General features: G+C 37.3%; 2 protein-coding genes across 20 annotated transcripts in view; both read left to right on the top strand.

Annotated features, from left to right (window-relative positions):
- LOC116230059 (uncharacterized) overlaps positions 1-4,245 on the top strand; it is a 317,299-nt gene extending 313,054 nt beyond the window's left edge. For 4 of the 5 annotated variants that reach the window (XR_016464044.1, XR_016464045.1, XM_090135137.1 and 1 more), the window contains 3 exons: positions 1,481-1,627; positions 2,150-2,297; positions 3,593-4,245. Coding sequence is in view for 1 of the 5 variants with exons in the window: in XM_090135137.1 (XP_089991263.1) it covers positions 1,481-1,627; positions 2,150-2,182 (180 nt within the window). In the remaining 4 variants the exon portion in view is untranslated. The remainder of the gene's footprint in view (positions 1-1,480; positions 1,628-2,149; positions 2,298-3,592) is intronic. The other variant, XM_090135139.1, reaches the window with a different exon arrangement.
- A 555-nt stretch (positions 4,246-4,800) lies between these two features.
- Positions 4,801-27,307, top strand: part of LOC116230043 (uncharacterized) — a 108,931-nt gene continuing 86,424 nt past the window's right edge. For 6 of the 15 annotated variants that reach the window (XM_090135142.1, XM_090135146.1, XM_090135144.1 and 3 more), the window contains exons 1-2: positions 4,804-5,045; positions 12,280-12,440. In XM_090135142.1, the coding sequence (XP_089991268.1) occupies positions 12,357-12,440 (84 nt within the window). In that variant the 5' untranslated portion in view covers positions 4,804-5,045; positions 12,280-12,356. Of the gene's footprint in view, positions 5,046-12,279; positions 12,441-25,348; positions 25,440-26,301; positions 26,382-26,677; positions 26,791-27,307 lie in introns of those variants that run through there. The other 9 variants (XM_090135148.1, XM_090135149.1, XM_090135150.1 and 6 more) reach the window with 3 other exon arrangements.

Raw genomic sequence — 27,307 nt, forward strand, 5'->3', positions numbered from 1 at the left:
TAATAGTTAAATCCTATATGAAGCACCAGCTTCTCAGTTCCTTCTCAAAAGCTGTATGTTCAAATTCAGCTTACTGGAGTCTCTGGTTATCCTTTTGTTGTTTTTCAGAAGAAGCTGAATAAAACCCTAAGGGGAATGTTGCTGATCTGTGTTCCCATTTTGTGCTAAAGATAAATAAGGTGTGATTGATCACATCGCTATCTCACTGCCTTTTAGATGTGGTCTGTGATTTGAATTTGAGGCCGAGAATCTTCCTATTCAAATAAGCAAATTCCTATAGCCTTTGTGTCTGTTTGCACTTTAAAGAAGAAAGATATTTTCTGTGTTTTTATAAGACATACTTCCTAATGTTGTTAAATATTTCTCCACAAAACAAGAATATATATGGATTCTAGAGATGGGTGAAGGTCTGCTGCTGCTAAAGTCAATGGAATCTTTGTCGCTAACTTGGAAGGCTGTGAATAAGCTGCCTGTGAACAAGGGGAACTCTCACTGTCATTAATTTACAGAAATTTTGTCATTCCAGTTTTACGTCATTAACTTCAGGTAGAGTAAAGCTGTCATAACAGAACAGAAAAAGCAAGCTGTGCTGGTAGTGATTCTTTCTCTTTAAGGATAATGTTTGGAAAGACTGCTCACCCAAGAAAGTTGAATTTAGAGAAGGAATTTTCAACTGATGTAGGAGCTAAATACACAGTTTGATGTGCCTGTGCTGGGCTCAGTGGCACTCACACAGCAATGGTGCCTCTTTGAAAAGGGGATTCAAATTATGTCTTAGTTCTTCATAACAATGAGTGTGTATTTCATGGCATGCGTTGTTTGAACTATAATTGAATTTGACTTTTTTAATGTATTCCAGAATATGTTAGACAACAACTGAAAAAGTATGTGGAGCATGTTATAGTTTCTGCTCTAAAACACGTGTATTTTATTAATAATGTGGAAACGGTACAGTCATCACAACAATTACATCCTGACACTTAACTTCCTTTTATTCAAAAACAATGCCTTTATTAAAATTGCAATAGCATTTTTAAACAATTACCTTTGTCTATGGTTTTAATGATACAGTGTGAAACTGAGATATGCATTAGGAACAGTTCTGTTCAGTAGTTGCAGGACTAGAATAAATTGTAGACAGCTTCGATCTCTGGTGTCATATGATGGTTTTCATTCAAAAAGAAATCTAAAAATCTACTTGCATATATGATGATTAGATAAAGGTTAAAAATACGAATGGAATGTGGCTGTTAAAGTGTTGTTTTGAGTCTGCTCAAAGCCTAAAACTGTAGCCAATTGAATCCAATTCAAGTGTCAGAATTCTGCAAAAGAATTGTCTGCAAAAGGGCAATGTGAGGAGTCCAAGGGTAACTACCAGCGGCTACATTGCCGTGCTTTTTGGAAGGAAAGAAGCATAATAATCAGAGATGTAGAACTAACTGAGAGGCAAACATGACCTGTGACTGACTTCTTTCAAAAGCAGGAGGCCTCAGAGACTCCCAGTGCAGCAAGGAATGGCGTAGAGGAAGAGCCGTGCTGGGCCTTTGGAGAGTTGATTTTATGGTGTCCAGGATTCCACGGGAGCCTTCAGGTACCTCTGTTGTACACTTCTGAATCAAATGTCCAGGTAAAGACCTCTGAAATGCAAAGAATCTTTCTAGCTTGCGCTGCTGTCATGTATTTTCTAACAGTAGCCAAAAGGTTCCTCCATTATTTTGTCATGGAGTGAGAGAGTATTTTCAAAGAATTTAATAAGTGAGAAAACAAGCACTTTAAGTGTCGAATAACCAATGTTTTTAGTAAAAAGTAATTTGTAAAAATCTTAATGATTTAAAATGCTGAATGTGTATTTCATTAATTAAAAGTAGTTCTTTCACTGTTGTCAACTCTCAATCGATAGAACAAATTTTCCTCATCAGCTGTTGGTACAGTGAGAGAGAAATGCTTTTCTGTATAACAGTCTCTCTACAAGCCTGTGTAGGGGTTTGAAAATCTAGTGGGGAGAGAGATAAGGGGGAAAAAAAAAAGATAAAGGTGGGGGTAGGGGAAGGGGAAGCTACAGGGAAAGAGAAATTTGCCCTGCAGATGTGACTGCTTTTTTATTTTGCTTCAAGTTTTTTTCCTAAAAGCCCACTTTCTGCCTATTCAGTGTTGTTATACTCAACTTACAAAACAGACTTGAAGACACAAGTCTTGATTTTTGCAGTGACCTCCACTCAGGAGTCCCTCCTGACCTCAGGGCTTTGGCACAGCTCTGCATTGCACCTCTCCATATGCTTCCTCTTGGCTTCACACAGGTACTAGCATTGCTTGCATGCAACCTTGTACAGGGCTGTTTCCCCAGTCACCTGAAATAATATTGGCAGTGCAGAGTATAAACACATCACTGTGTGCCACCTTATTAAGCACAGATGTGGCTCTTAGCAGGGCCTTGTTATCTATAGGTGCCTTACCTTCATTTGCTTGGGTACCGGTATTCCACAAAGAGATCTCTGTTGTACTGCATTAATGCATTGGGGGCAAAACAGCTGCAGCTTCAGTTGGAGGCTACACAGATACAGGGCAGAGGTGTTCTTCCAGATCTGACCTCCTCAGCAGTTGGGTCAAAAGACTTGATTTTTTTTTTTGTACGGGTATAAATTATGTTAAACAGCTGACTTTTGTAAGCCCATAGCTGAACTGGTAATGCTTTGAAAATTCACCAGCAAAATCTTTAAGGCTTTTATAATTAGCATTTGAAAATATCTTCATTTCTTCCTGTTAATTCATTGAAGTAGGAAGTCAAGGGTATTACATTTGGGAATGTCAGAACAAGTACCAGAAATGTATGAAGGTTACACCTTTCTGGGCTTGGGAAGGATTTTTTCAGTGTTTGTTGTTAAAAGTCTCACCAACTGTGGTTAGTGTAGTTCGCTTCTGGTGAGAGTCTTAATAAAAATGGGACTAGTGTAAATGATGTTATTCTTCACTGCAATTTTAATACAAATTTTTCAATTTTAATTAAACTTCTACTAAGACTTTTCTGCCCCAGGGCAGAATTTATGCAAGAATAGGCTGATATTGATATTTTGGTAGCCCTGTATTCAGAGATGTTTCTTGGTCTAAGGGAAATGTAGTTACAGGTTTTTATTCCAAATCAGACAAATGAGAGCTCTGACCACCAGGCATTTAGCTCGGACGGTGTGGGTCTCTCCCAAGTTTTTGTTTTTAACATAAAACTTCAAAAGGCCTTGTTTTTCATCCCAACAGGGAACAGGAAAAGATTTTGCTTGAAAGCTGAAACAGTTTAATGGTACTGAAACACCATTTCATATCCATATGTAATCCAGAATTGAGTTTGTCAGTGTAGTTTGAATTTCGTCTTTGATCTCTAAAAGGGAAAGGCAGCCCATGAAAATACTGCTGAACTAGAGGACCATAAAGGCTTAGAATACCACATTCTGATTAAGAGTAAAACTATTTTGATGTTGCATATCTGACCAAATCCAAGGCCTGGTGAATTTAAATAGTAGACCTACAGTGCAATAAAAAGTTTTGAAATTTGATTTCATTTTTCTCTAATCCTTGTCTGAATTTCTTTGCTGAATTTTAGTCCCATTGTCTGATCCCAGAAGGATGGCAGGGCAAATCACTTCTTGACAGTCTCTAGAATGGTGCATAGATTTCTCTGAAGACATCTTTGAAGAGATAATTTGATGCTGATGGCCTAGCTGATTCTTGTTTAGCAACAGAATGGAGAGAGACAATGCTCTGCCTCTTCACATCCCAGAGAAGGACAAGCCAACCATGTTCCTTGTAGCACCTGTGAGGCAGCTTTGAGGACTCTCATCTTTTATAAAATCAACAGGAGCTCTGTGGAATGGAAGAACTGAGCATGCAAGTTTCTGGAGCAGGAGAATGCTATACCACTACAAAAGCTGTTACTGTTGAGGCATTCTCATCACAACTTAAAAAACTGGTGTTCTCCAATACTTCTTTCTGCTGATCCTTACTGAGTCCTGTAGGAAGAGATGTACAGTAGGGAAAAGTTCACATATCTGGCATAGATCTGTTGCCAATGGAATGTAAGGGAAGTATAGCATAGTTATCAAAAGAGCTGTAAAAACAATCACTGACCTTTCTACTGAGTCAGTGAGGAGAGATGGGGCTCTGAGTGACCTGAGATGGCTTAGCCATTTTCTGACTTTTACTCTGATTTTATTCATGGAAAACTTGTTTTCCTCTCTGTGAGCTACAAATAACCAGTCACCTAAAACATTAAGTAATGAAATTCAAATGTACTGAGTTAATCACTGGAAAAGTGCTTCATCTGAAAACTCCATGGGGGATCATGTTTCAGAACACAAGTGTCCTTGTACAGTATGCATTTCCTCTTTGGTTCGCAGGTTTGCTCATGCAGTGATTTTGAGTAATATTGAATTACTGCCTGAAGCCATGCCTGACTATCTTTTTCATTAATTACCTTCCATGGCTTTGGGACAGATTAACAGATAAATATATGGATCCCTGGTGTAGTAACCTTTACCATGTACTTAGAATAACTGATAGGCATGTAATCTCAGAATCTGTGATTTTTTTTTTTTCTTTCTTATAGATTACTACTATGCTCTTGCTATATGAGTAGCCTGTCCACACTGCCATATTGTGTTTGCTGTAAGGTGCTGCTAACCCAGCAGTTGCAACACACTACACCAGTCCAAAAGGGAGATAGGTATAACTTTGCAGACAATGGATTTGTTTCTTCTTCATCATCTTTTTTTTTTTTTCAGTGTGTTATTAAAGATGGGAGAAATTCTGTAATCTGGGCGATGGATACTTCAGAGTCGATAAAGGAGAGCATATCAAACAACCATTTTTGTGTGTTACTTCTCATTAAGTATCTCAGAAGCTGGTCATTCTGGAAAGGTGCTCACTTGTAACCCTTCCCATGTCAGACACCATTTTGTCAGACTGCCTCTCTGCTGCCATCAGAGGGAAAATGTAACAGGATATTGGTGGGAAGTTCAGCCTCTACTGCCGTACTACCAACATTCACCTCTGATATGGTGAGTCAAAATAATAAAATAGGAGGCAGTACTTTCAGAGCAGCCCTCACAGTTTGTTATAATTAATATGAGAGAAAACTGTCTTTTTGCCAAGAAAGGATCTCAGGTGAACAAAACTTTTCACTGCCATTTAATGAGTTTGTTCTCAATTGGTTATTTCTTATTCCCAATAATCTCAATGTCCTTATCATTTCTTGCATCTTTGCCACTAGAGCAGTTCTCACTCAAACAGTACCTTTTAAGAATTTTTTTGGCCTCTGTAATTGTAAGGATGGTTTGGAACAACAAGAGAGAGCAGTTCAGGTGATGCTAATGGAGAAAGAGACTAAGAATTGACTAATGTTTAATTCCTTTGGTAAAGCTGTGCTTGAACAAGCTACAGTTGCAGGTTACAACTATTGAATTCAAAAAGGTAATTATGCAAATATAAACATGGAACAGTAATTTACAGGACATGGATGAGTCTAAAAGATCTTGAATTTCACGGATAAAATTTTGAATGCATTTGGTATTGATCCATTAAAAATTGTTTTTGAGCTCTCAGCCATAAACAATTAGATCTAGACCTAAGTTTTTTTTCTTGGTATTTTTCCTATTTTCCCACATAATCAGTGTCAGAAAAAGGTTATTTGATTTAGTTTAATATGTTTCTATAAGGTTGACTGGAAAAGAAGGGCACTACTCAAGTCAGAAAACACTGAAGATACATTCTTAATGTGTGGATACAAAGCTATATGAGAAGAATAGGGAAAGCCAGTTAAACTGTCAAAGCTTTAAATATGAAAGAGAACCATGAGGAGGGTAGAGCAATCAGAGTCTTTTTGATTTGTTAATCAGATTTGACAGTGATACACAATTTCCTTAGGTAAAAGGTATTTAGAAAAATGCCAACTGACTATGTATGTCCAGAATCTATAAGAGTAATGTTACTAGTCTGCAGTTGCTTAGGATGCGGAGAGCTTTTATTTGCATGACCAAACAAGCAAGTCAGTTTTATGGCAACCCCTATCCTCTTGAGCCTGAACACTCCTATTGCTAAGCATCCATATAATTTATGCCTATAGAACTACAATTCCTCAGAGTAATTTTTCTTCCATCTGTTCAGCTTGAATGGAGAACATTTGTTAAACAGTGTTTGGAGGGATGTTGGCAGTAAAATACCCTGATGTAAAAATACCCACCCTGATGTTAGGCTAGTTAACTGGTCGTTGTAGGCACAAAGCTGACATTGTTAGGTTATGGGGAGCTAGAAGTAGTATAAATATAAGTGAAAACATTTTCTTCTTTTCTTATAAACTTGAATATTATCTCCCATTGTTCTTCTAAAAAGATTAAGATAAGTAACTAAATACCTACTTAGAGTAATTGAAAGTAATTGTGGTCCACCTGTCTATTGTATAAAGTTAGACTCATTCAAGACCTGGCAGTCTAATACTTTTTCAATTCAAGAAGCCAGAGCCATGTAAATATTGAACATGGTTACATCTGCTCATCTTCTTCTTCCATTTCTTTACTTTCTAATGTTAACTGTTAAAAGAAAAGAGTAAAGTTGAGTTTCAGAATGTCTGCCAGAAAGCTTTTGGGATTCCCTTGGGGATTGAATTTTACATTCTTCAACAAGCAGTGTCTGTCTCCAGAAATGCAAGAAAAACAGTATTTTTCTTCATCTAATATCAGTGTCCAAGCTGAGCAGAACTCTGATTTTTTTTTTTAATTTTATTTTCAAGCCTGAATAGCATCTTGTCAATGTTAACATGTGCCTTTTTTTAAAGCTTCATTTGTTATTATTAAGCAGCTGCTAGCATGTACACAAGTTCTTTTTCTTTTCTGGGTTAAAATAATGGCTTTTAACTTATCCAGAAGTTTCACTGCTATTGTGCTTGTTGGGCTATGCTAACAGCAGTGAAAGAACACTACTGAATGCAGCAAATGTTTGATTTATTTCTGAGCCTTTCTAAACTGTAAATCATCTGCATTTCTTTCCAGCCTTCTCTTTTTCCTTACTGGTTAAAAAAAATAATAATAATAAAAAATTACCTAGGAGACAGTTATCTGTGATTTTTGTTGAGTTCAGTAACAAAGGAGTTTTATGTGTCCAGCAGTGACTTTACAGTGACTTTTCATGTGAAACTCAAATATGATCTAGATTTTCAAAAGCAGTGTTGGATGAGCATTTTCAAGGAGTTTTGATTTCTCAAACTGCAGGAAGTACAGAACACTGTTCCTTCCAAGGTAGGTGAAGCTGAAATCTGACTTTGGATTATTTGTATACAGCAAATATGCACATTTCCCTTTCCCTCTACCATCCCAGTTCTGTAATTCCAAAATGACAAAAATTTTGCTAAGGTTAAAAAATATAAAAATTGTAAAAGTAAAGGAGAAAAAATATTTTTAAGCATTGTGCATACAAAGTTTAAAGAGCAGTGAAGTGTGCATAGAAAGAAATAGTTTCAGCTCTTAAAGTCACTTTTTGCGCTGTTTGCCATCTCTGTTATTGTACAGCTCATGTTCTGCAAAATCACTACTACCTCTTTGTCACTACCTGTGATCCTCTTTATACTCTCATAGGAAAACTTAAAAAAAAAAAAAAAAAAAAAAAGTAGTATTTGTAAACTATTCCTTATGGCTTTCTAGATTTTTTTTTTTTACCTTCTTTCCTTTTTTAACTTGTGTTCAGGTTGATACGCAATGGACAAATAATGATGATATTTACTTAATAACCCATAGCACACACCCAAGGAAATGCACAAATCTATTTTAGGGCTGAACTATATGCTTCTCCTTTACCTCGCACCACTTGAAGTGTAGATCGGGAGACTTCTGCCACCCTAAAGTCAAAAAGTGACTTGTCCTGTCTGGCATTATTTAGAATCACTGTAGGATCGCACAGAGCTATGTGCAAGCAACTTGTTCTCCAGCTGGTGGGCAGTTTTTTCAAACAGGAGACATTAGAATTGCTATCTTCCCTGTGATCTGTTCAGAAAATTATTCTATTTTACTCTATAGATTTTTGTTCTATACACTTTCATGCACTTTGCTGTCCTGCCTGGATATCTTCTGTAGTATGGTGAAGCATTACTGTTGTCCATTTTTTTTCTTTTTTGCATTTAGGTATCTGCTCTGGAATGAATGTGTGTTCTTATGCCTGCTTTGTATTTACACTGGAGAATAGAAGGGTGAAAGAAACATGCCTTATGCTGGAGCTAGAGTTGATTTGCTTATGAAACAAACTCCCTCAAGAAACAAAGTTTATTAAGCAAACTGTCTGAAGAAGCTTTGTTTCTTGCAGGTTGAAGAAGGTGGTAGGGAAAAACGTTACACCAGCTGCAAATCTCTTAGAGGTGCCTGGCTCTTGAGGGTGTGTACATGTATGTGTTTCAGGGACATGGGTGAAAAAGCCCTTCTGACAATATACTGCAGCAGAAGGGGAAAAAGGAACCTCCTGAATAGAGGTGTTATTTGTCAAAAGATCTCCACATTGCTACTGAACCAACTCTAATTCTTTTGGTCACCTAAGGAATTTTCCTGTATTTAAAACTTTCTGGGTCCTTTCACATTCCCTGCTGGAATTCCGCACTTTGTTTTTGCTCTATAGAACATTTTAGTAAGCATTAAGAGAGCAAAATAGCATGTCTTAGAACTGTCCTCAGTTTGAAAACCATTTTAAATGTCAGAAACATAAGTAGACTTAAATAATTTTAGCCTTGATACGTTGCAGCATCAGGAACACATTGTGCTAGGTAATGATTTTTTTTAATTCCTAAAGTGATGCTTTTTTGTGTTGTTTTTTTTTTTTTAATTAACATAGCAAGATCTAGGCAATTTTGGGATGGCTTGTCATTCAAAGTTGTAAAAAGTAATACAGTTCTATAACATTACCTGTGTTGCAAACTGTTACTGACGTGGGTTAAAATACAGAGCTAAACTAGATATCAAAACTACTAGAACTGTACATGTATAAAATGTAGTTAGGCATACTAAATCTCATTCTACTCATCCCCTTTGCCATTTTGGAAATTGTTTTGAGGAGCTGGCTTAGCAAATGCCGACTATTGAGAACACAGATGAGGACACCACCTCTGTCCTGCGTACCCAGGCTGAAGCTGTACCACTTGTGTTTGATCCTCCTCAGATTTTATAACTTCAGAGCACTGCTGCAGCAAATGAGCTGGCTGGGTGATTTAATACACAATTTTCTCCCCTTTGAGCCTCTAAAGATTTCATTTCACAGTAGAGGGCAGTGTGCAGTTGGAGTTCATTCTCTCAAGAAGTGCTGTGTTAACTTCTGATTTCTTATAGGCAGAAGGATTCCAGGATGCACTTCAAACTTACAATTTTAGCTCTGCTCTATGCTTATGCCTAATTAAGGTAGTTCTGTTTTACTTAAGCTCTTGCTTTAGTTTGTAATGGATTTTTTTCCCCCTTTGTCTGCTCTGCTGCCATGCATTTTTAAATAGCGGCAGCGTTCCATCCCAGATATGGCTATATTTTAGTGGTCAGCAAGTACATTGCTATACTGAGTATTTAGTTAAATGCCTTGTGGATCTTTCTGTCTAAAAAGAGCTCCATTGAGACTAAGAGGATATTATTATTCATAATGTGGTGACTAGTTTCACACATGGCTGAAGCAAAATAAATCATCACTGTTTTTAACAAAACAGTGAGTAGACCTCTTGTTGACCACAGCATATTTGTGGTCAGCAAAGAAAGAGTCTTTTATAGCTATTAATATGCTGCCAAGGTGCTTTAGCTGAAATTTTTGCCTTAAGGGAGGTGGGCTTCCACCACTACATATTCACGCTTCTCTGCTAAGCCCTACTCTTACACAGGGATTTGATACAAAATCCGGTCCTGAAAACAGAAAGTGATCATTGAAATAATTGATACAGTTAAATACTGCCTAAATGCTGAATCTGATAAGAAAATGAATGATGCTCTTGAGTGTTTAGGCAGTAATTTTTAGTATTGAGTGGTCCTAAACAAAACAACGGACATATCAGCACTTCTGTGATGCACACCAGCATAAAGCCCATTTACCTTGAAGGTTTTAAGCAGGCCTGAAGAATACCAAAGCATCACACTGATCCTCTAGTTGTTTTTGCTTCTGGTTCTCTGAAGTTAAACTGGAGTTCAAACATTAATTATAATTGATCTGTTTATTACTCAGACAAGGGAATGAAGTTGTTTGGGAATGCTGTCATCTTCTGATTAAGCACCGATACAATGCTATATGACTTCTGTGAACTGGCTTGGGGCAAAACAGCAATTTCCTACATGGAAAGTCCTGCTGAACAGACACTGATGGCAGCCAGCACTGGTTCATAAATGCTCCCTCTCATCGCTTTTCAGAAGTTAATTTGAACTCTTCAGCTTGCATACAGACATCTACCCTACTGAAAACCCCACCAGAAATTCTTAATTCCTTCTTCCAAAAAGCAGGAAGATGGATCACATCAATATGTTGCTTAAATAACGCAAAAGAAATGTAGTTTGTGATGGGAATGACGAGAGAAAAAGATCTCTATATGGTAGTATAAAAAGAGTCATGGGTTGTGTGTGAAAGGAGGGAGTATAAAATAGGAAAGCCCTTCTACATGGCATATCATTATGTAAACTGAAAGCAGAAACTCTTACTCTAAAGGCTTACATTTGACTTGTTTCTTTACATAACATTTGCAAAAGATCCTACTCTGATCTCAACCAAATGTAAAAAAAAAAAAAAAAAAAAAAAAAGCCAGTTCCACTAGACTTGGCGAAAGCTCAGTGCACTTCAGGGAGGGAAGTCTTCTGTGAAATAAGAAGCAGTGTCATCTTTGTGAATTTATCTAAACCTTGTTGTAGCTCTCCAGATGAACTTTGAGTGTTGCATATTTGCAAACATGAAAAATACAGATAATTTATTGAAGACATTTCTCAGCCTCTGGTGCATTAATAAATAAACTTAGATTGCATTTGTGTGGCATATGGCGTGCACTCCCAGTGTTTATATCAGTCCATAGAGTGAAATAAGTGATCTCTGTCATCTCTAAACCACACTGAAAACATCCATTGTCTAATTTAAGAAAATACCTTAAAATATTCATGTCTGACTAAAGGTTTTCTTGAATGTGCTGTATGCTGGAAGAGGGATAACTACTCAGAGGGACTGTTACTGGAAAATGAGATTCACCAAGATTTGGGATCTGTGTGTGAATTGAGATCAAGTTTACTATTTTATATACAAGGATAAATTGCTCTGAAAATTATCTTGAGAGGGGAAAAAAAGAACAGCAAACAAACAAAAACAAACAAACAAAAAAAAAAAAACAAAGAAAAATACCCACCCTTGTGAGCCAAAGTGTATTTTCATAAATAGATGTAGTAAAGTTGAGCCTATGCTCTGTTCTGCCTGTGCTGTGGGCTGGCCACGCATGAGCTAGTTCATAAATGAGATGACTGAACCAGCATCTCTATGAAGTGATATCCAGATTGCATACACTATTTCCATTTAGGACGTTTGTAGCTTACAGAAAAGTTTTGAATAAGAAATGGTTTCTTTCTGGATAAGTGCATGTGTAGAAATACACTTTAGAAAACTTCATGCAGCAACTGTGTCCTCAGCCAACAAATATGTCTCGGTGCCCAGCTGTTACATATGAGGGCTCCTGGCAATTCTCTGGAGAAATATGAACAGGAATTATTGGTCTCAAAAATGAAATTCAGCTGAAGAGATTAGATCTTAACTAATGTGATTTTCTGTCATCTGTGGTAAACAGCCACGGTCCACAAATAGAGCTTTTTTAAAGGCACTTAGCAAACAGTTTTTCTAAGTAAGGCCTAGAAGCTGTTTTCATAAAGTTTCCTGGAATTCTGTCTATGCCTGTAGCTACTGTAATACCCACCATCTTATTCATCATCTTGGGGCTTTTTCTTTTCCATGCTGGTGCTAAATATGGACTGTTAAAGAGGTCTTGATTAGTTCCTGCTGAAGCAGTTCAGTTGGTTGCTGTGGATCAGAAATTTTGAATGGCAGGAGCAGGAGAGTAGGTGACATATTATAATGCTTTCCTGTGGGGAAAATTTTCCCTCTTTTGCTGTTTCAATGCCAACTTTGTGCAAATGTAATTAGTTCTGTGATATAAAAATAAGAAATTTTTATGACTTTCTATGCAATCAGACACAAACATCAGTTTGTGTCTTTTCTATTATTCTGCCTTCTTCTGTATTAAAGCTGGATGTTTCTGTGCTTTTGTAGAAGCTGCTGCACTTTTTCCCTGGACAAAAGAATGATGGCTTCTCAAAGTGAGTCCAGAAGTCATCTTTGGAGTCTGGATGCTGTCTCTGCTTCAGAAGCTCTCTGCCATAAAACAAGCATCCACACAGCCTCCTTCCTCTGCTGCTGCCTGTGAGATGAAGGTATTGCTTTTCAGTTTCACTTGCATTCTCTGGGTGAAAGACATTTTAAATGTCTAAGTGTGGAAGTTTGTAATGGCCCAGTAAATGTTCAGCAGGGTTTCACTTCTTGTGCCTACTTCCAAGTGTTAAAATCTTAGAAACATACATGAATACTTTCAGAGGAAAATAGTACTGGCAGTCTCTGAGTTATGAGCAGAAACTTGCTCAACTGCAAGTACCTTGGGAGAGTCATTCAGCTGAGCTGAGAAACTTCAGAAGTCTGCCAAACTTGTTCCCATGTGTGACAGTTCAGCTCTTCCTCAGACAGCAGAGCTCCCTAGTAATGGCACCAAACATCACCTTCCTTCTCTTCCTCTGCAGAGCAGAGCATACCACACTGCTAGTGCCTTCAGCTTTATAATGTGAAAAGCAATGCTGGCCACTGAGGCAATTGCATTTTATCAATAAAAGCAGGATGAGAAACCATGCTAGGATACAACAAACCTGACCTTTCTGTTCATAGGTACCAGGCTGCTCAAGCTAGCCACGGATATTTTAGCTGGTATTTTGTCTAGGCCAAGCCGTTCTTGAGAAGTAAAGCTTGTTTATAAAACCTCCACTAAAAGCAGGTGTTGCAGACATCCCATTAGTAACCTTTGACTTACCTTCCCCTTTGAAACTTTTCATCCCAAAGGACTGACGTTTCAAAGCCTTTATTCTTTTTTTTTTTTTTTTGTCCCTCCAAGTTTGCATATTGTAAACATTTTTCTTCTCTGCTCTGATGGAACAGAGCCAAAAATCTGCACAATGGGGGAACTAGATGTTAATGAGCAGAGATTGTGGGAAAATGTGTACGGGGCTGCCCTGCCTGACCTGCATGATAATGCTACATTTAGCACATTCTTTTCCATTGGGGTAGCAGGCCTTGAAATGGTAGCAAACAACACATATTGTGAAGGTTTGTTTTAAAGAAAACTACTTTCTTCAGAGAGTGGAAATAACAAATTATTTATTGTATACAGTTGGCAGACTGACAGCTGGCCCTGGAAATATTTATGTACAAACAGAGGTGCGAAAATATATATTCTTCATGTTTTCAGTAAAATTGCTTTACATGAAAGTTTAAATGTTATAAAACACTGGTATTGCATACAGACTCATGCTGAATTGAGAAAGTTTACAATGACTATGGTATTTAGGAACTGATGAAGAAAAAATGGCTATTGGGTCCGTTAGGACAAAGCATATTCAAGCACTTTGGCATCTTCTAAATAGTTTTTTACTCTAGCTGTGCTCATGGCCCCTTTTTAATGTGTTTATGTCAGTGGAGTTTTGTTTGTACAAAACGCTCCTGAAAAATTAATTTTGGCTCCTCTGAGTCAAGTTTCATTTAATCATAAAACAAAATTTATGTCTCAACCATATGAAAATCGTTAGGGGCAAAAGGATTCTGAGAACATAAACAACACCATGTGACTTAGGCACCCAATTGCACAGCTTGAATCTATCAAGTGGTGAACATACTAAAATACTAAAGAGAACACTTACAGTCAGCATTTGGTGTTCAATGAGTAGAGAGAAATTTGTTTGCACAAAACTGACTAACAAAGAGAAGTACTGAAGGGCTTCATAACAAAAGACTGACTGTAGATAATTTCTGAGCAGAGAAAGGGTTTTAAATCTGTTGAACAAGCTATTCCTTGCAAACTTTTTACCCAGCTATCTTTTAATTATATTTTATATGTCCAACTCTATTCCTCCAGCTAGGAAAATAGTACTTCATGTAGTAAAAATTGCATACAAATGTGAACTGTTTACAAATGACATTCCAAATTCTCATCAGGAAATGCTTATTACTTCATAATCAAAGATTCCTAAAGAGCATTTCCATGGGGAAAGAGACTTCCTCTAATTACCTTAAAGACAACACTCTTATGGAGTGGATATGGGCTCAGAGCCATGTTTTGCAAAAGACAAAGCAAACTTCTGGAACATCTGCTAGGTAAAGATGACATACCTTAGAGTAGATTTACTGATGAATTCAACCTTGATCCCAGAACTACTTCTATCCTACTGTCTTAGTTTTGCTACACATTTTCAGGAACAACTTCAAACTCCAGCTAGTCCAGAGATAGTTGACAATATGCTTTGAAGCTACTCAAATCCACTTACATTTTTCATAGTAAAAGAAAAGAATGCAAAAACATCAGTTCCCTTTTCAGGGATCTTTAAAATGGTGAGAGACACATGTGACAGCTGATTCTCTGCCAATTATTGGATGGATTTATTTTCTCCGCAAATGTCTTTGTGCCATGAGCAGCCAGTGACTCCAGCTACCGTTCCCTCAGAGCTGCTCAGAGCAGCTAAAAGGGTGATAGTTGTTCTGTATGTTCTGAAGGCTATGAACTAGTTGGATATCCATGTAGGTATATCCACACTCATACCATAGGAGATCCTCTTGAATTTCAGGAGATTACTTGGATGGGATGACCTTGCAGTTTGTTCTGGAGAAATCTTTATGATCTACATGGATATCTGTTACCAAGCTGGGTACATTTAGTTCCTGTTTTTCACTCCCCTTCTTCATGCATCACTTCAGTTCCAGGTTTCCAATGTCCCCTACTACTTGGTGCAGCAACTGCACAACATCTCTGCATTGTCAGATATTTATGGATAATGATTTAAACCTTGAGATACTTTCAAGACAAGCGCTACTTGGTGACTGTGTCTATCCTTTCTTGGTTAAACTTGGCTTGTCTGCCATTCTCCTGGAGCTTTCATTTTATCATGTGCCTTCTGTTTGTCTTCCTCTTCATTAAACTCAAGGGCTGTTGTGGTCTACGCTTTGGGAACTGCCCCAAGTGAAAAAGTCAGGGAGTTGCACTGTGGCTGGAAACAAGAAAGCAGAAACAGTGTGTCTGTAGTGGAAGATGGAAGAGGACCCAGGAAAGTTACTTGTTCTATTCATTCTTCAGCACTTGTTGGGTTCTCACTACCACGTGACTTTGATTTTGATTTGTTAGCTGAAATTCTGCAACACAAAGACTATCACATCACAGCTCATAAATGGTGATTATGCCACTGCTGTTCAGGAGAGCTCCCAGCCAACCTCCCTTTGAATACTGGACTTACATTCTTGAAAGTTTTCTCCAGCTTTGCTTTCAAAGCCCTGCAGAAAGAAAGGAAAAAATATATATATCGTTCTATCTTCATAAGTTCTTTTTCACTGTTTGAAAATCCCATATACTTGTATGTAAATGCTTTAAGAGATTGCATCAAGGTCAGATAATGCACATTGGCCTGGGCTGCTTCTAGTTAATGCTAACTTCCCTTTGAGCAATTACCATCAGTTGGACTAAGTGTTTCAGGAGAATAGGATCAGATCTTAGTCTTTCCTGCACTGACTATTTTGAGAAATTGAAAGTGTTCATCTTACCTTCATTTCCCACAAGCTTTTGAGTACTCAGAGCACTCAAAGCTGGAAGAGTGACAGTTTTCGGCAGCAGCTGGCTGCCTGCGTCCGTGCTCCTCTGAAGAGATTAGATGGAGAGTTATGTTAAGTTAGATGTATTTCGGGCTGTTCTTTCTAAGCCTTTTAAGTTAAATGCGAGGCTTATTCAGAAAAACATCGCTATTAAGAAAAGCATTTAAGCACAAGATAAAACATGATTCTGGATAGGAATCAACAAGCCTTTGATTAGAAGTTTCTTAAATTAGGTCCTTACAGAGTTGATCTCGCATCATCTTTTTCTTTCTTTCTCTGCTGCAAAAAGATGTTATCTTCACAACATCTACTATAAATCCTTCTCCAGTACTTGTTTAATCCATTACCAATATCTTGCCACCTCTAGATTTTTAATACAATCCCCCATAATTCTCATTAGAAGTGGTACCAGTGTTGCTATTTTACAAATGTCCTGAATTACAGAGAGAATAATTTTCCCACTCTCACGAAACAAAAACAGTACTTACAGAGTCTGGTCATCCTTGCTTTCCTCACTGCATTCTCCTTCCTGAAAATGGAGAAAAAGATTTATTTTGAGACAGTGATGTTTCCCAGAGGAATTGCAGCTCAACTCTCAAGAGATTTGAGCTTTTGCAACCTCAGTTGCTGCCAAAAAACTCTTCTCTTTCATGACTTTAGCTATGGGTGATCCTCTATTAAAAGTTTTGTCCTGCTGTGATTTATAAATATATCTTAACTGATAAATGAATTATTTCCTTCAGTTAGACTATTGTTACATAGTTAAGATACATTGCAGTGTTAGTAAATTCACAGCACCGCAGTAAAATTACTAGTTTGTCAGTTGTCTTGTTTTCATTTCTTGTAGTTATGCCCTGTACATTTTTACCTTTCTAGCATGACTTGGACTCAGTTTGAGTAAGTGTTGTCAATCATTATTGCATGATATAGGAAACAATACTAGAAAACAAGGTCTTGCCATTTTCAATCTAACAGAACAGTTCTGTTGCTGATATTGTCTGACTGCATAACAGATGGTCTAGTGTCCCATGAGAAGACAGCCACTTCCTTGCATAATAAACAAAGAAGGAGAAGTTGTCTGCAAACCATTAGCATATTGTAAAGTTAGATGCAATGTCTTGATATTGTCAGAATGGGTTCCTCAAGCACATTTCTTTGATATTCTGTCATAAGTTAGATACAAGGCAGCATTAAATCCAAATTAAAACTTTAAAAGGCTGCCAACTGTTTGACTGTTCCCAACAAAAGAACGCCAGTAAAAATATCCTTCGTTTTCTAAATATTGACAACCAACTAGCTGATAATAAAGCTTTGAGTATGGGTACCTTTTATTAGAGGGGGACAAGATTATTCAGCCCACGTGTCACATTCCCAACAACGTGGGGGAGATTCCTTTCTCCTTTTTCCTTTTTACAAATCAAGACATTAGTTCTAGTGCTGCTCTTGCTTGAAGTGCAGATTTGGTGTTGTATAGTGAAAGCTTATGAAATTCTTGGCTGTTTTAAGAGTATTTTCCCTTAAAATCAAAAGTTAACATGTTATGTGTATATAGATATATATACACATAAGTATGTATGTATATATGTGTGTGTATATATATATATATAAAATGTATGTTGTATTTAATAATATATGTATAATGTAATTATATAGAGAGAATATACAAGGGCTACTCCAAAATTAATACCTTCTATTTCATGATGTTGGCCCACATTGTCAGAGGCAAATGGTGGTGTTATGGCAGAAGAGAATTTAACCTTCCCCCCAGTATCGTGTGGTTGCCATGTGATGGATGGCTGTGATAGCACGGTGTCTGACATAAAAGTGTGTATGAAGTAAAGAAGTTGAATTGAATTGAAAAAATGGCACCCACTGACATTCATTGAGGTTTGCTGAATGCTTCTGGAGACCAAACAGTGGATGTGAGCACAAGATGGTGAGTGGTACATTTCAGCAGTACTGACAGCAGATCACTTCTGCTGATGCAGATTCTTAAGAGAATATCATATAGGCTCTTGTTCATTGCTGGTGAAAATGCATAGCAAATAGTGGTGACTGTGTTGAAAAATAGTGTTTTGTAGCTGAGAATTTGCTCTATCAATTAGTGCTCATATTCTCTTTGTATGTCATAGTTTCTTTGAAAACATATAGCATGCATTACTTTCAGAGGAATCTACATGTCTATGGCTGATTGTTTTTGAAAAGAATTAGAAGTAGAAATAAGTGACGTGTTGCCATTTGCAGAGGAGTGAAGCTTTTTTGTGGGGAAGCAGGTTTTGCACCTTTTAAAAAGAGTACTAAATTTGGTGTTCCAAAATTAAGCTACAAATTATTCTTTCCGATTCTGCCAGGAAAACAAAACATAGCAAACCATTTTTGTACATCTTAAACTTTTTTTAACCAATGACTTATGGCACTGTTGGCACAGCATCTTAAAAAAAAATAAAAGGGGGAAAAATGGGAAAAGAAAAAACAAATCACCCAAATTCCAGATGTGTAATGCTATTTAAATTTGGAGATCATGGTGTTACTGAGCAATATGCTATTTACGTATTTGCCCAGATAGGTCTTAAGTTCTCCACCATAAAAGTTCAAAACAGAAATAACCCCAGTGATTTGTGGGGAAAAAAAAAAATCTAATCTGGATACATTTAGTTGAAGATCTCCTTTTTGTCTGTCTTGAAGCTAGGAAAGTTTTAAAGCTAGGACTTAAGTCTTTCCTGGGCATTGCTAAAGACATTAAAGGAAGTATTTTAAGCTGAAGCACTGCCAAAATACGAAGAGAAACACTGCAGACTGTTTCGGTTTGTCTATTATCAGTTTTATTGCTCATATTTCTGTTTCTAGAACACAGTCTTAGCAGAGAAAAGTTCAGAAGAAAATATACTGAAATTAATGTAAGCCCCACTTAACACTTTCTTATATTATGTGCTTTACACTGACAGAAATGGCTCTAATTTGCTAAAAATGGGTAGAATTAAGAGAGGGATTTTTTCAGAAAGAATAGTCATTTGAGTTTTTACATTCACAATATGTGAATAATATGCAGCATAACACATATCTCCTGAAGTGTTTTGACTTTTTAGATTGGTAGTTATGTGTACATTTTCCACTTGACCTCTTTACAGAATTTTCTCCATAATCTACAAGGTATGAAATTCTATACGTTTTTGGGAAGCACAAATCCTGAAAATGCAACTTTATTTTTCACTGCTTGTAACCAAACTTGCACTTTGTGCTCCTATTTCATTCAAAGATGTAAACTGCATATTAGTAGAGCACCATAAGCTATGTACATTGCTGATGATGTTTGTTAACTAGTGAATTCAGATCATCCAGATGTACTGTAGGAGTCTAACCTCCTTGAGTTTAACCTGGGGTTGTGTGATAATTATCAGATCATTTTAAAATTTCTGCTATTGATCTTCCATTTCTATTCATTGTTCTCTCTATCTTTACTTGTCTTAGGAAAAGAAATGAAACCCACTTCTCCATAAAGGCTATGTACATTGTAAAAGTAACAATGCCACGCTTACAGCAAACACTGTAATGGTAGGAAACAAGTATATTATTCCATAGCTCATTCTTTATCATACCGAATCTATGTATGTGCAGAGGACCTTGGGACAGTTAGTGGAGTACAAAACGGGGCAGGGGGCTCGAGGCAGGGTTTTGATGCTTTGAAGCAGCTTTCGAATGTATTTGAAACAGTACAAAGAATAGTAACTTTTCCTTAATCCTCTCTCTGAATAAAACAATGACGTTTCAAAGGCTGAAACAGTTTTGAATATATAATTAAGCTAAGCCCCTTTAACTTAGCACCATACTAATCCTATGGGATCACATGTAACCAATGGTTAAAGTGAATAACTGGATAAAGATTTGTGCCTCGAGTTTAGCAGGACCCCTAAATCATACTTTGAACCAAACCAACCCTGAGCATTTTTTTGCTCTCATTCATTCCCACTAGGCCCTTTTCTGAAAAGCACAGGCAAAACAATGCAACAACTCTTTTGAGCAGGGCTTTTTGGGTCCTGGAAAAAGTTTAAGAGAATAGAAATATTTGGGCTGCTCTGTTTGTAATGAGAGTTGTTGCACTGCCTTTTGTACCTGTTATCATCTTTTGTAAATTTGTAAGCCTGCTAGGGTAGACTACAGCTCGAATTCATGCACTTCTTCCAGTGAGGCCATGAAACAACAGTTTAGTAAGATGAGTGCTTCTACAATACAATACTATAATTGCAACAGTTTTTCTCATGTTGGTGCAAATAATTATTCTTAGTATCAGAAAGTCTTATAATGCCTCCCTCACAATGGTCAGTGATTGAGTCTGAGTCAGCCTTTTGGATTACAAAATTACACTGCTTAAGTGTTTGTTCTGTACATTGATTTCAATGCTAAACTTTCTCCTTTTGCACTTTATAACCTCTGATCTCATATGTCAGAAGAAAATGATGACATCAAACATGAAATCAAAAGCACTAATGCTACTGATAATGTGCTTCAAATGAGAGATTAAGAGATCTGGTTAAAATGAGGGAGGAGAAAGGCAAGAAAGGGAAAACAAATCAGAATCAGTGAAGGAAAGTTTTTGTGCTGATCTTAACAGCACAGCCAAAGTCTATGAGAGCGATTGTGTTCAGTTTGTATTAACAGATATGGGGTTCTGGCATTGGATACTGTGATCTGGTGTGTATAATGGGTTTCTTCAGAGATCTGCTCCATCTCTTGGCTTCTGCTGCTTCTGTTCTGGCACACTGGGTAGCAAGTGACGCTTGGTGCTGGAACTGAAGATCTCAGATCACAGCCCTGGCTGTGGTTTGGCAGTATGGTTGTCAGAAATCTCTAACAAAAGTGAGGGCTATGGCTCACCAACCCAGTTCCCTCACTGCAAACAAGAACATTACTGCAATCTTGTTTATAAATATATTGCCCTTCATGGTAAAATAGACAGCTTCTTACTTGCGCAGCCCTAGCAAGCTGCACAGGAAGCACATTGCCACAGCAACTGGGGATTTTCCCTAGTTTCCAGTCACATTGAGAGCTGTGCCAAGCTCTTTGCTCTCTGTGCTGCCTAGAGCAGATGAAATAATTGAGTACATTCAAGTCCTTCTTGGCCTACATTTTGTTGAGCTAATAAGCCAAGTTCCCTTACTTGTCTCTTGTTAGACAGGCTATCCATTGCTCTTATCACTGGAATTGTCCTTCTTTGTACATTTTCCAGTCTGAGTTTACCTTTCTTAAATGTCAGTGATGAGAATTTATATGCACAGCCTCAGGTGAATTAGTACCAGGGCATGGTGCAGGAGTTTTAATAATTCCCTTTTGTACTTTGCCTGAAGCCTCCTGAAATTGCATTTGCCTCTGTAAGTGCTGACTGATCAAATAAAATACCGTGCTCACTTTCCTCCTTTGTTGCGTAAATCATGGTCTTTGCTTGTAAAAGAAACTCTGTTTTTCTCTTGTTGATATAACACTGCAGTCTATGCAGCTGAACTCTGTTAAGATCATTCCTGTGCAATGCTCCTACATGGACCGGGCTCCCTGGCTCTATGTGGTCACCAGCCTTTGTTAGAGAGTACACTTACGTTGCTTGTTACCATACTCACTAATGAAAGTATTAAATACGTTCTGTTCCAGCCTGATAGCCTTTGAGGTGCACATCTAATAACCTTCCAATTCTTCAATTGACTTTTTGATGTAATCAATTATCCTTAAGTTTTTCTATCCGTAATAAAATGCTGGTACTTAAACTCACCGTTTCCATAATAAACTGATTTCTTCTTTTGGAAATGCTCCTAATGATTTCATGAAAGTCACTTTACTTCTTTGTGCAGACAGAGGTAATTCATCAGAGTGCTGCAAGAGTAGTGTGTCACATCTACCTTTGGCATGCCTCAGGTGTATTTTATTCTGTTTTCTTTTTACATTCATTTATTCTTATTTTAACCTTAATTCTTCTTCCTAGGTTCTTGTATGTTACTGAATTGAATAACAGCCCAGGCTGAGTTCTATGGTTGCTCATATTACTCTTTCCCCTTTCTGAAGAGGGTTTTTTATTCTCCAGTCATGTTGTATGAGGCAGTCAGCACTTTTGTATCGAGACTACTTTGTATTTTTGACTTGAGTGCATTTCACTCTGAGAATTTCCTTGTATCCTGTACAACTTTCACATTAATTACCTTTCTCTGTTCAATTTCATTAGAAAATGAGTTTCTCTCAACAGCAATAACAAGATCTTTGTGAGTAATTTCCCAAATATCATAATTAAAATCTTTGTTTCATTGTGTTCTCAAGTGCTTTGCTAACCCCAGACAAAGAGGGGATTTTCATTGTCGCAAGCAGGATTCAGATATCAAATCTCTCTCTTTCCTCTGCCTTTCACCTTTAGAAAATCTTCTCATGAAAGTGTATATGATTTCTGAGGTGGGAGCCAATACCTGACTTTTTTACACCTGCCAGCTTTGTAGCACCTCCAGCCTTTTTCTTCAGGGCTTCAATAATTAGAGCTGTGTGAAGTTTCACACATAAAATAGAACTGGATGATTCCAGCATCTAATCAGGTCAAAAGCTAAATTCCTCTGGTGTGCAACTTGTTGCTCTTGGCTGAATTGCAGCCCTGTAAACTGGAATTGTTAGATCCTTAACTTTAAAATATTAACTTTTTTTTTTTTTTTTGCCATAGATAATCACCACATCACACAGCTGGCAGTGTGGTATCGCTGCTGACATCTTTTCTCCGCACCTTGAAACCTAAATTGCAGGATGTCTTTCTACACTCTGTTGCAATGTCTCTTTGCTGTTCTAATTGCAGGAGAACATGTGGCTGACACAAAGCATCCAAAAGCCTTGACCCAACAGGCTGATCCACTGCTAATATAGAGCAGTGTAGCTGCATATTTGTGCACTCTGAGGAGTTGGCCCCAAAGGTGACAAACTCACTCAGGAATTAGTTGTGTGTTCAGTGACTGATAATACCAGTTTAAACAGGAATGTGTAGTCTGTCATGGCTGTTTTGAGTTGTATAAACTGACTGTGACATTGGTGCCTCTCCCATGAGAATTACCAGCTCCGATCATACAAATTAGGGTTCTTAGAAGAATAAGGTGAGGAAGCTGTGTGGATAAGTAGGCACATGACTACATGTTTTAAACAATGTCTATTGTAAGATTTCACATCATGCTGCGTGCCTGAAGGTAGATGCCTGTTTGCTGCCTACTCTAAAGTCAGAATGCCAATGCTATTTTGTTTTTGATGTACTTAAAGTACTGAAACCTTTCCTTAAGTTTCCTGTGTCCTTCCAAAGGGCACACAGTGGGTAGGCTAAGCTTGGCACGCTTTCATTCTGGCTGCACAGTCTGGCAAAATCTATGGATAATTGAGAGCACAGTTGGAAAATGCAGCTCTCCCACTTTTCCCAGATGAAAATCTTAATAGCAGTCTTTATTTTGGCAGTCGATCACTTCTATCAAGATAGAGTTGCCTTTGGCCAAGCCTCTGGGATCTCTGCTAATCTTTTCTAAGTCACAAATCATTTCTTCATTCAGCATGTCATTTGACATCTTCAATGTTATAAATTAGTTCAAGAGGGTGGACACCCAATTCACCTCCTCAACAAGGGCTCAGTTCTCATGTTTTCTGAAGTTATTTATCTTTGCTTTAGGGGACAATGCAGTTTTACTCACTTACTGCACTGTCAAGAGAACAAGTCCCTTTGAGCCAAACACCTGCTTTCCTTTTGAAAGAATGATGGGGAAATGCCTTTTAAAAAGTCTCTATTTATCTACTTTCTTAATTTACCAAAAGTTCCTGATTACTCCAATCCCCAGAGATTTAGTAAAATGCCATAGCAAACCAGTCAAATGGAAAAGGAAAATTAATGTAACTGCCTTTCTTTTGCCACAACAGAGACAAAACCATGGCAATGTGCCCTCAAGGCTACCAGACACTCATTGTGTCCCGGATTCAAAATCCACCCACGAATGGTCTCTAACAGTAGATCACTTAGAGCCTGTGAGATACGGCCTTGGGAGTCTCTGATGCCAATATAATTCGGAAGCCAGTGAGACACACTGAATGTGTCACACACTTTCCAGGCTCCTTACATAGAAACTTCCCCTCAGATTGTAAATAGAGATGGCCACATTTGTTAGGAACTGCTTAGGATATTCACAGAGGCTTTGATCTGTCATAATTTCACTCTTATTCATCGCTTTCTCTTCTCTTAACAGATTTCAGAGAATCAGAGAAAGAAGTCAGGAAACCTTATTCTTTACTCCAGTTTTGACAAGGGTTTAGGAGAGTTCAGCATCTAAATCTTATTACGTTACTAATTCTCTCAGTATATTTGAACGTCACATTTGCAGTTGTTCTTTTTTCCATAGATTCTAAGGTGGTGACTGCTGGTGTTCTGTTGATATGGCCTCTACGTACACCACATTCCCATTCTTGCAGTGTCCTGTAGTGCTAAAGGAAGAGCTGTTACTGTGGCACATCTGAGCCCTTACAGCACTAGGAAATCTTAAGTAAGAGATCATGTTCTGCCAGCTAGCAGATAAGGAGTACAAGTATTCTAAGCACGTGTTATAGATTTGACTCCAATTAAATTTGTTGTGACTTCTGGTAACTTTTATTGTATCGGTGTTTGTGAGCTCAATCACTGACTAAAGCTATATTGTGCTGTAAAAGCACACAGGAAGAAGTAAGTTGTGCTACCAAATGCTTTAGTCTTGGGTGATGATACTTATGTAATTTTGATCTAAGATGTGCAGAACAATATAGTCTAACTTGTTTCTGGTCTGACTGTCTAAGCTCAGCATAGAACATTGTCATGACTGTAAAAGTGACTGCTAAACTCACAGATAGGGGGCCTGTGAGCTGTGGCACATTCCTCCACTGCTGCCTTCACTGCTTCCAGAATCTTCCTTAATCAAGTCCTTTCTGGGCTGCAGCATGTCCACCTGTAGGCTGAAATAAAGAAATCAGCATCATCTTTGGACTGGATGTTTTCCAATTCAGTCTATGTTTTGGAAACTATTCACAAGTTATAGAAATAAGAACAGCTATTAAGAAATTACTTTAAATAAAGGGTTTTGGTTAGGTTTTTCCAGTGTTAATATGCAAGTTTTGACTGGATACTGTTGGTACCAAAATCTCAAAGATTTAGATGGAAATCTAAAGTCCAAGGTCATTTAGAACAAGGATTTGTCTCTTCCCTTTCTTGGGTAAATTCTTGGGTAAATACTCTAAACTGAAGAATATTGATGATTTTGTGGGGAAATTTTCATATTATCAGTAGAAGTTGCTGTGCTTCCTAAAAGAATAACTATAGGATGAAGAGATGGATCGAGTCTATAGAACTATTGAGGAATTTAGTAATGAGAACTGTTTTTTTTTGTTTGTTTGTTTTTGTTTTTGTTTTGTTTTTTGTTTTTTTGTAGGTCATTGCCTTTCAAGATGAGGCAGAGATCCTTGTCTTGCAATGCCCAGTGTGCTAAGCTTTCTCACTTCCAGCAGTGGGGAAGGGTCAGAGATTGGTAAGGATTTCAGACCACAATTTTTTTTTTTTTTTACGTCTGATGCAGTGAATAGTCAGAAAGTACATTGCAAATAAGAACGTATTGGCATTTGGATGATGGAAATGCCTAAATATTCATGATATGCTCATTGAGTACTTTGGCACAGCAGAACTGTGTTTTCAACTCTCAGCCATTGCACTTTAGTGTAGAATATGCAAACAGTAAATTTCATGTATTTAAGGTATCTTTTAACTACGTACTTAGATACTAATCCATGAGCAGTTGAACATATATATATATATACACACATATATGCTTACAAATACTTTCCATAATAGCAACTCTGACGAATGTTAAGTAGTTCAATATATAATTGCGCATCTAAATGCAAAAACTACTGCATAAGCAAAATAGTGGATTTGTTAAGAAATACATGTAATTTTACAGGCACAGCAAATTTGCAAGCATATTGTCTCTACCTGGTGACCATATATATTTTTGCTCATTTACATTCCCATTGTTGTACTGAAAACAGGGTCTTGAAGCTAGCAGAGCCCTTTTATATGAACAAACTAGACTCTGCAAGAAACTTCAAAATCAGTTGTTTGTGATGAAAGTAGTTTAGCTAAAAGAATATAATATATAAAGGAACAAGAGCCTGGTGCCTTTTATTCTGAAGAAAAACTTCCACAACAGTAATCTCGTGAACTCAGGCTTGATTGGGAATAGTAAGAAATAAGAAAATCTGATAAAATATGAAGTATATATGGATATAAACATTATTTTCATTTTTCTTTTTATCTCCTTGAAAAATTTAATTGGATTTTGACTAAAGATTATAGTGTCTAGGTACAGAAGCTTGATCTCAGAAGTATTAGGGAAATCATTTGTCTGTGAATCTGTTGGAGAGGAGCCTGCGCCCTGGGAGAGCCCTTGAGTTTTAAATCTATTTTTGTTCAGGTAACATTTTAATTTGCTATCTTTCTACTGGATTTGGTAAGGACTTGCCCCAGAATGGCTCAGTACAAATTAATTTTAAAAAATTACTACATTTAGAAAAATGGTAGTTCTCAAGACCAAACACATAATCTCATACATGAAACACACCTTGGGTTTTATTCATTTCTCACTGACACAAGGTGTAATTTAGTTGTCTAAAATGGAGTCATTCATGATTTACATCAATAACATGCCAACAAAGGCTATTTTTAACATGCAACCAAATGACATCTAATTTTTTCACATTCACTCTACAGTGTTGTTGTATGCATCCTCGGTGGCATTATTAACTGGAGCTTTTCAAACAGACGAAGTATGTTACTGTGGCTAAATTGTAATGAAAGAAGAGATGGCTGTTTGCCAATAAATGGTGAGTAGCTTGTAGAAGCATGTAATTACATAAATCACAAACATATGCAGAAGATGTTTTCTCTTTACATTTAACTGGTGTTGCCTGGAGCTATAGCTGCTTGCAACTCTATTTAATTACCATAATTATTTTAAATGTGTATATCTGGGCAATCTTTGAGCTTTATGAGAATGTTATTCATACCTTATCAGTAAAAATCTAAAGGGTCCCATTTTTTCTCCAAAGAGGCAGCAGTAACCAGGTTTCTCCAGATTTCAGGCATAAAGTGATTGCAACATTTATAACTTTATTTTGAATTACAGGTTTTTAAATAACACAAGCCTCTGAAACTAATCATGTTTTAGAATCTCAGTAGATGGCTATAACTTCCTGGTAGGAAATTAAGTGTTGTACATTGTTTGTGGAAAGAAACTACCTGGAGATATCCCCATATGCTTCTTTTACATCTTAATTTGCTGACTGGGTAAATGTTGTTTGGCCAAACAGGTTGACAAGTATCTAGGAAAGGTATTGACTG

The sequence above is a fragment of the Phasianus colchicus genome, chromosome 2 (genome assembly GCF_987193195.1).
Source record: "Phasianus colchicus chromosome 2, bPhaCol1.hap1.1, whole genome shotgun sequence".
NCBI classification, from domain to species: domain Eukaryota; kingdom Metazoa; phylum Chordata; class Aves; order Galliformes; family Phasianidae; genus Phasianus; species Phasianus colchicus.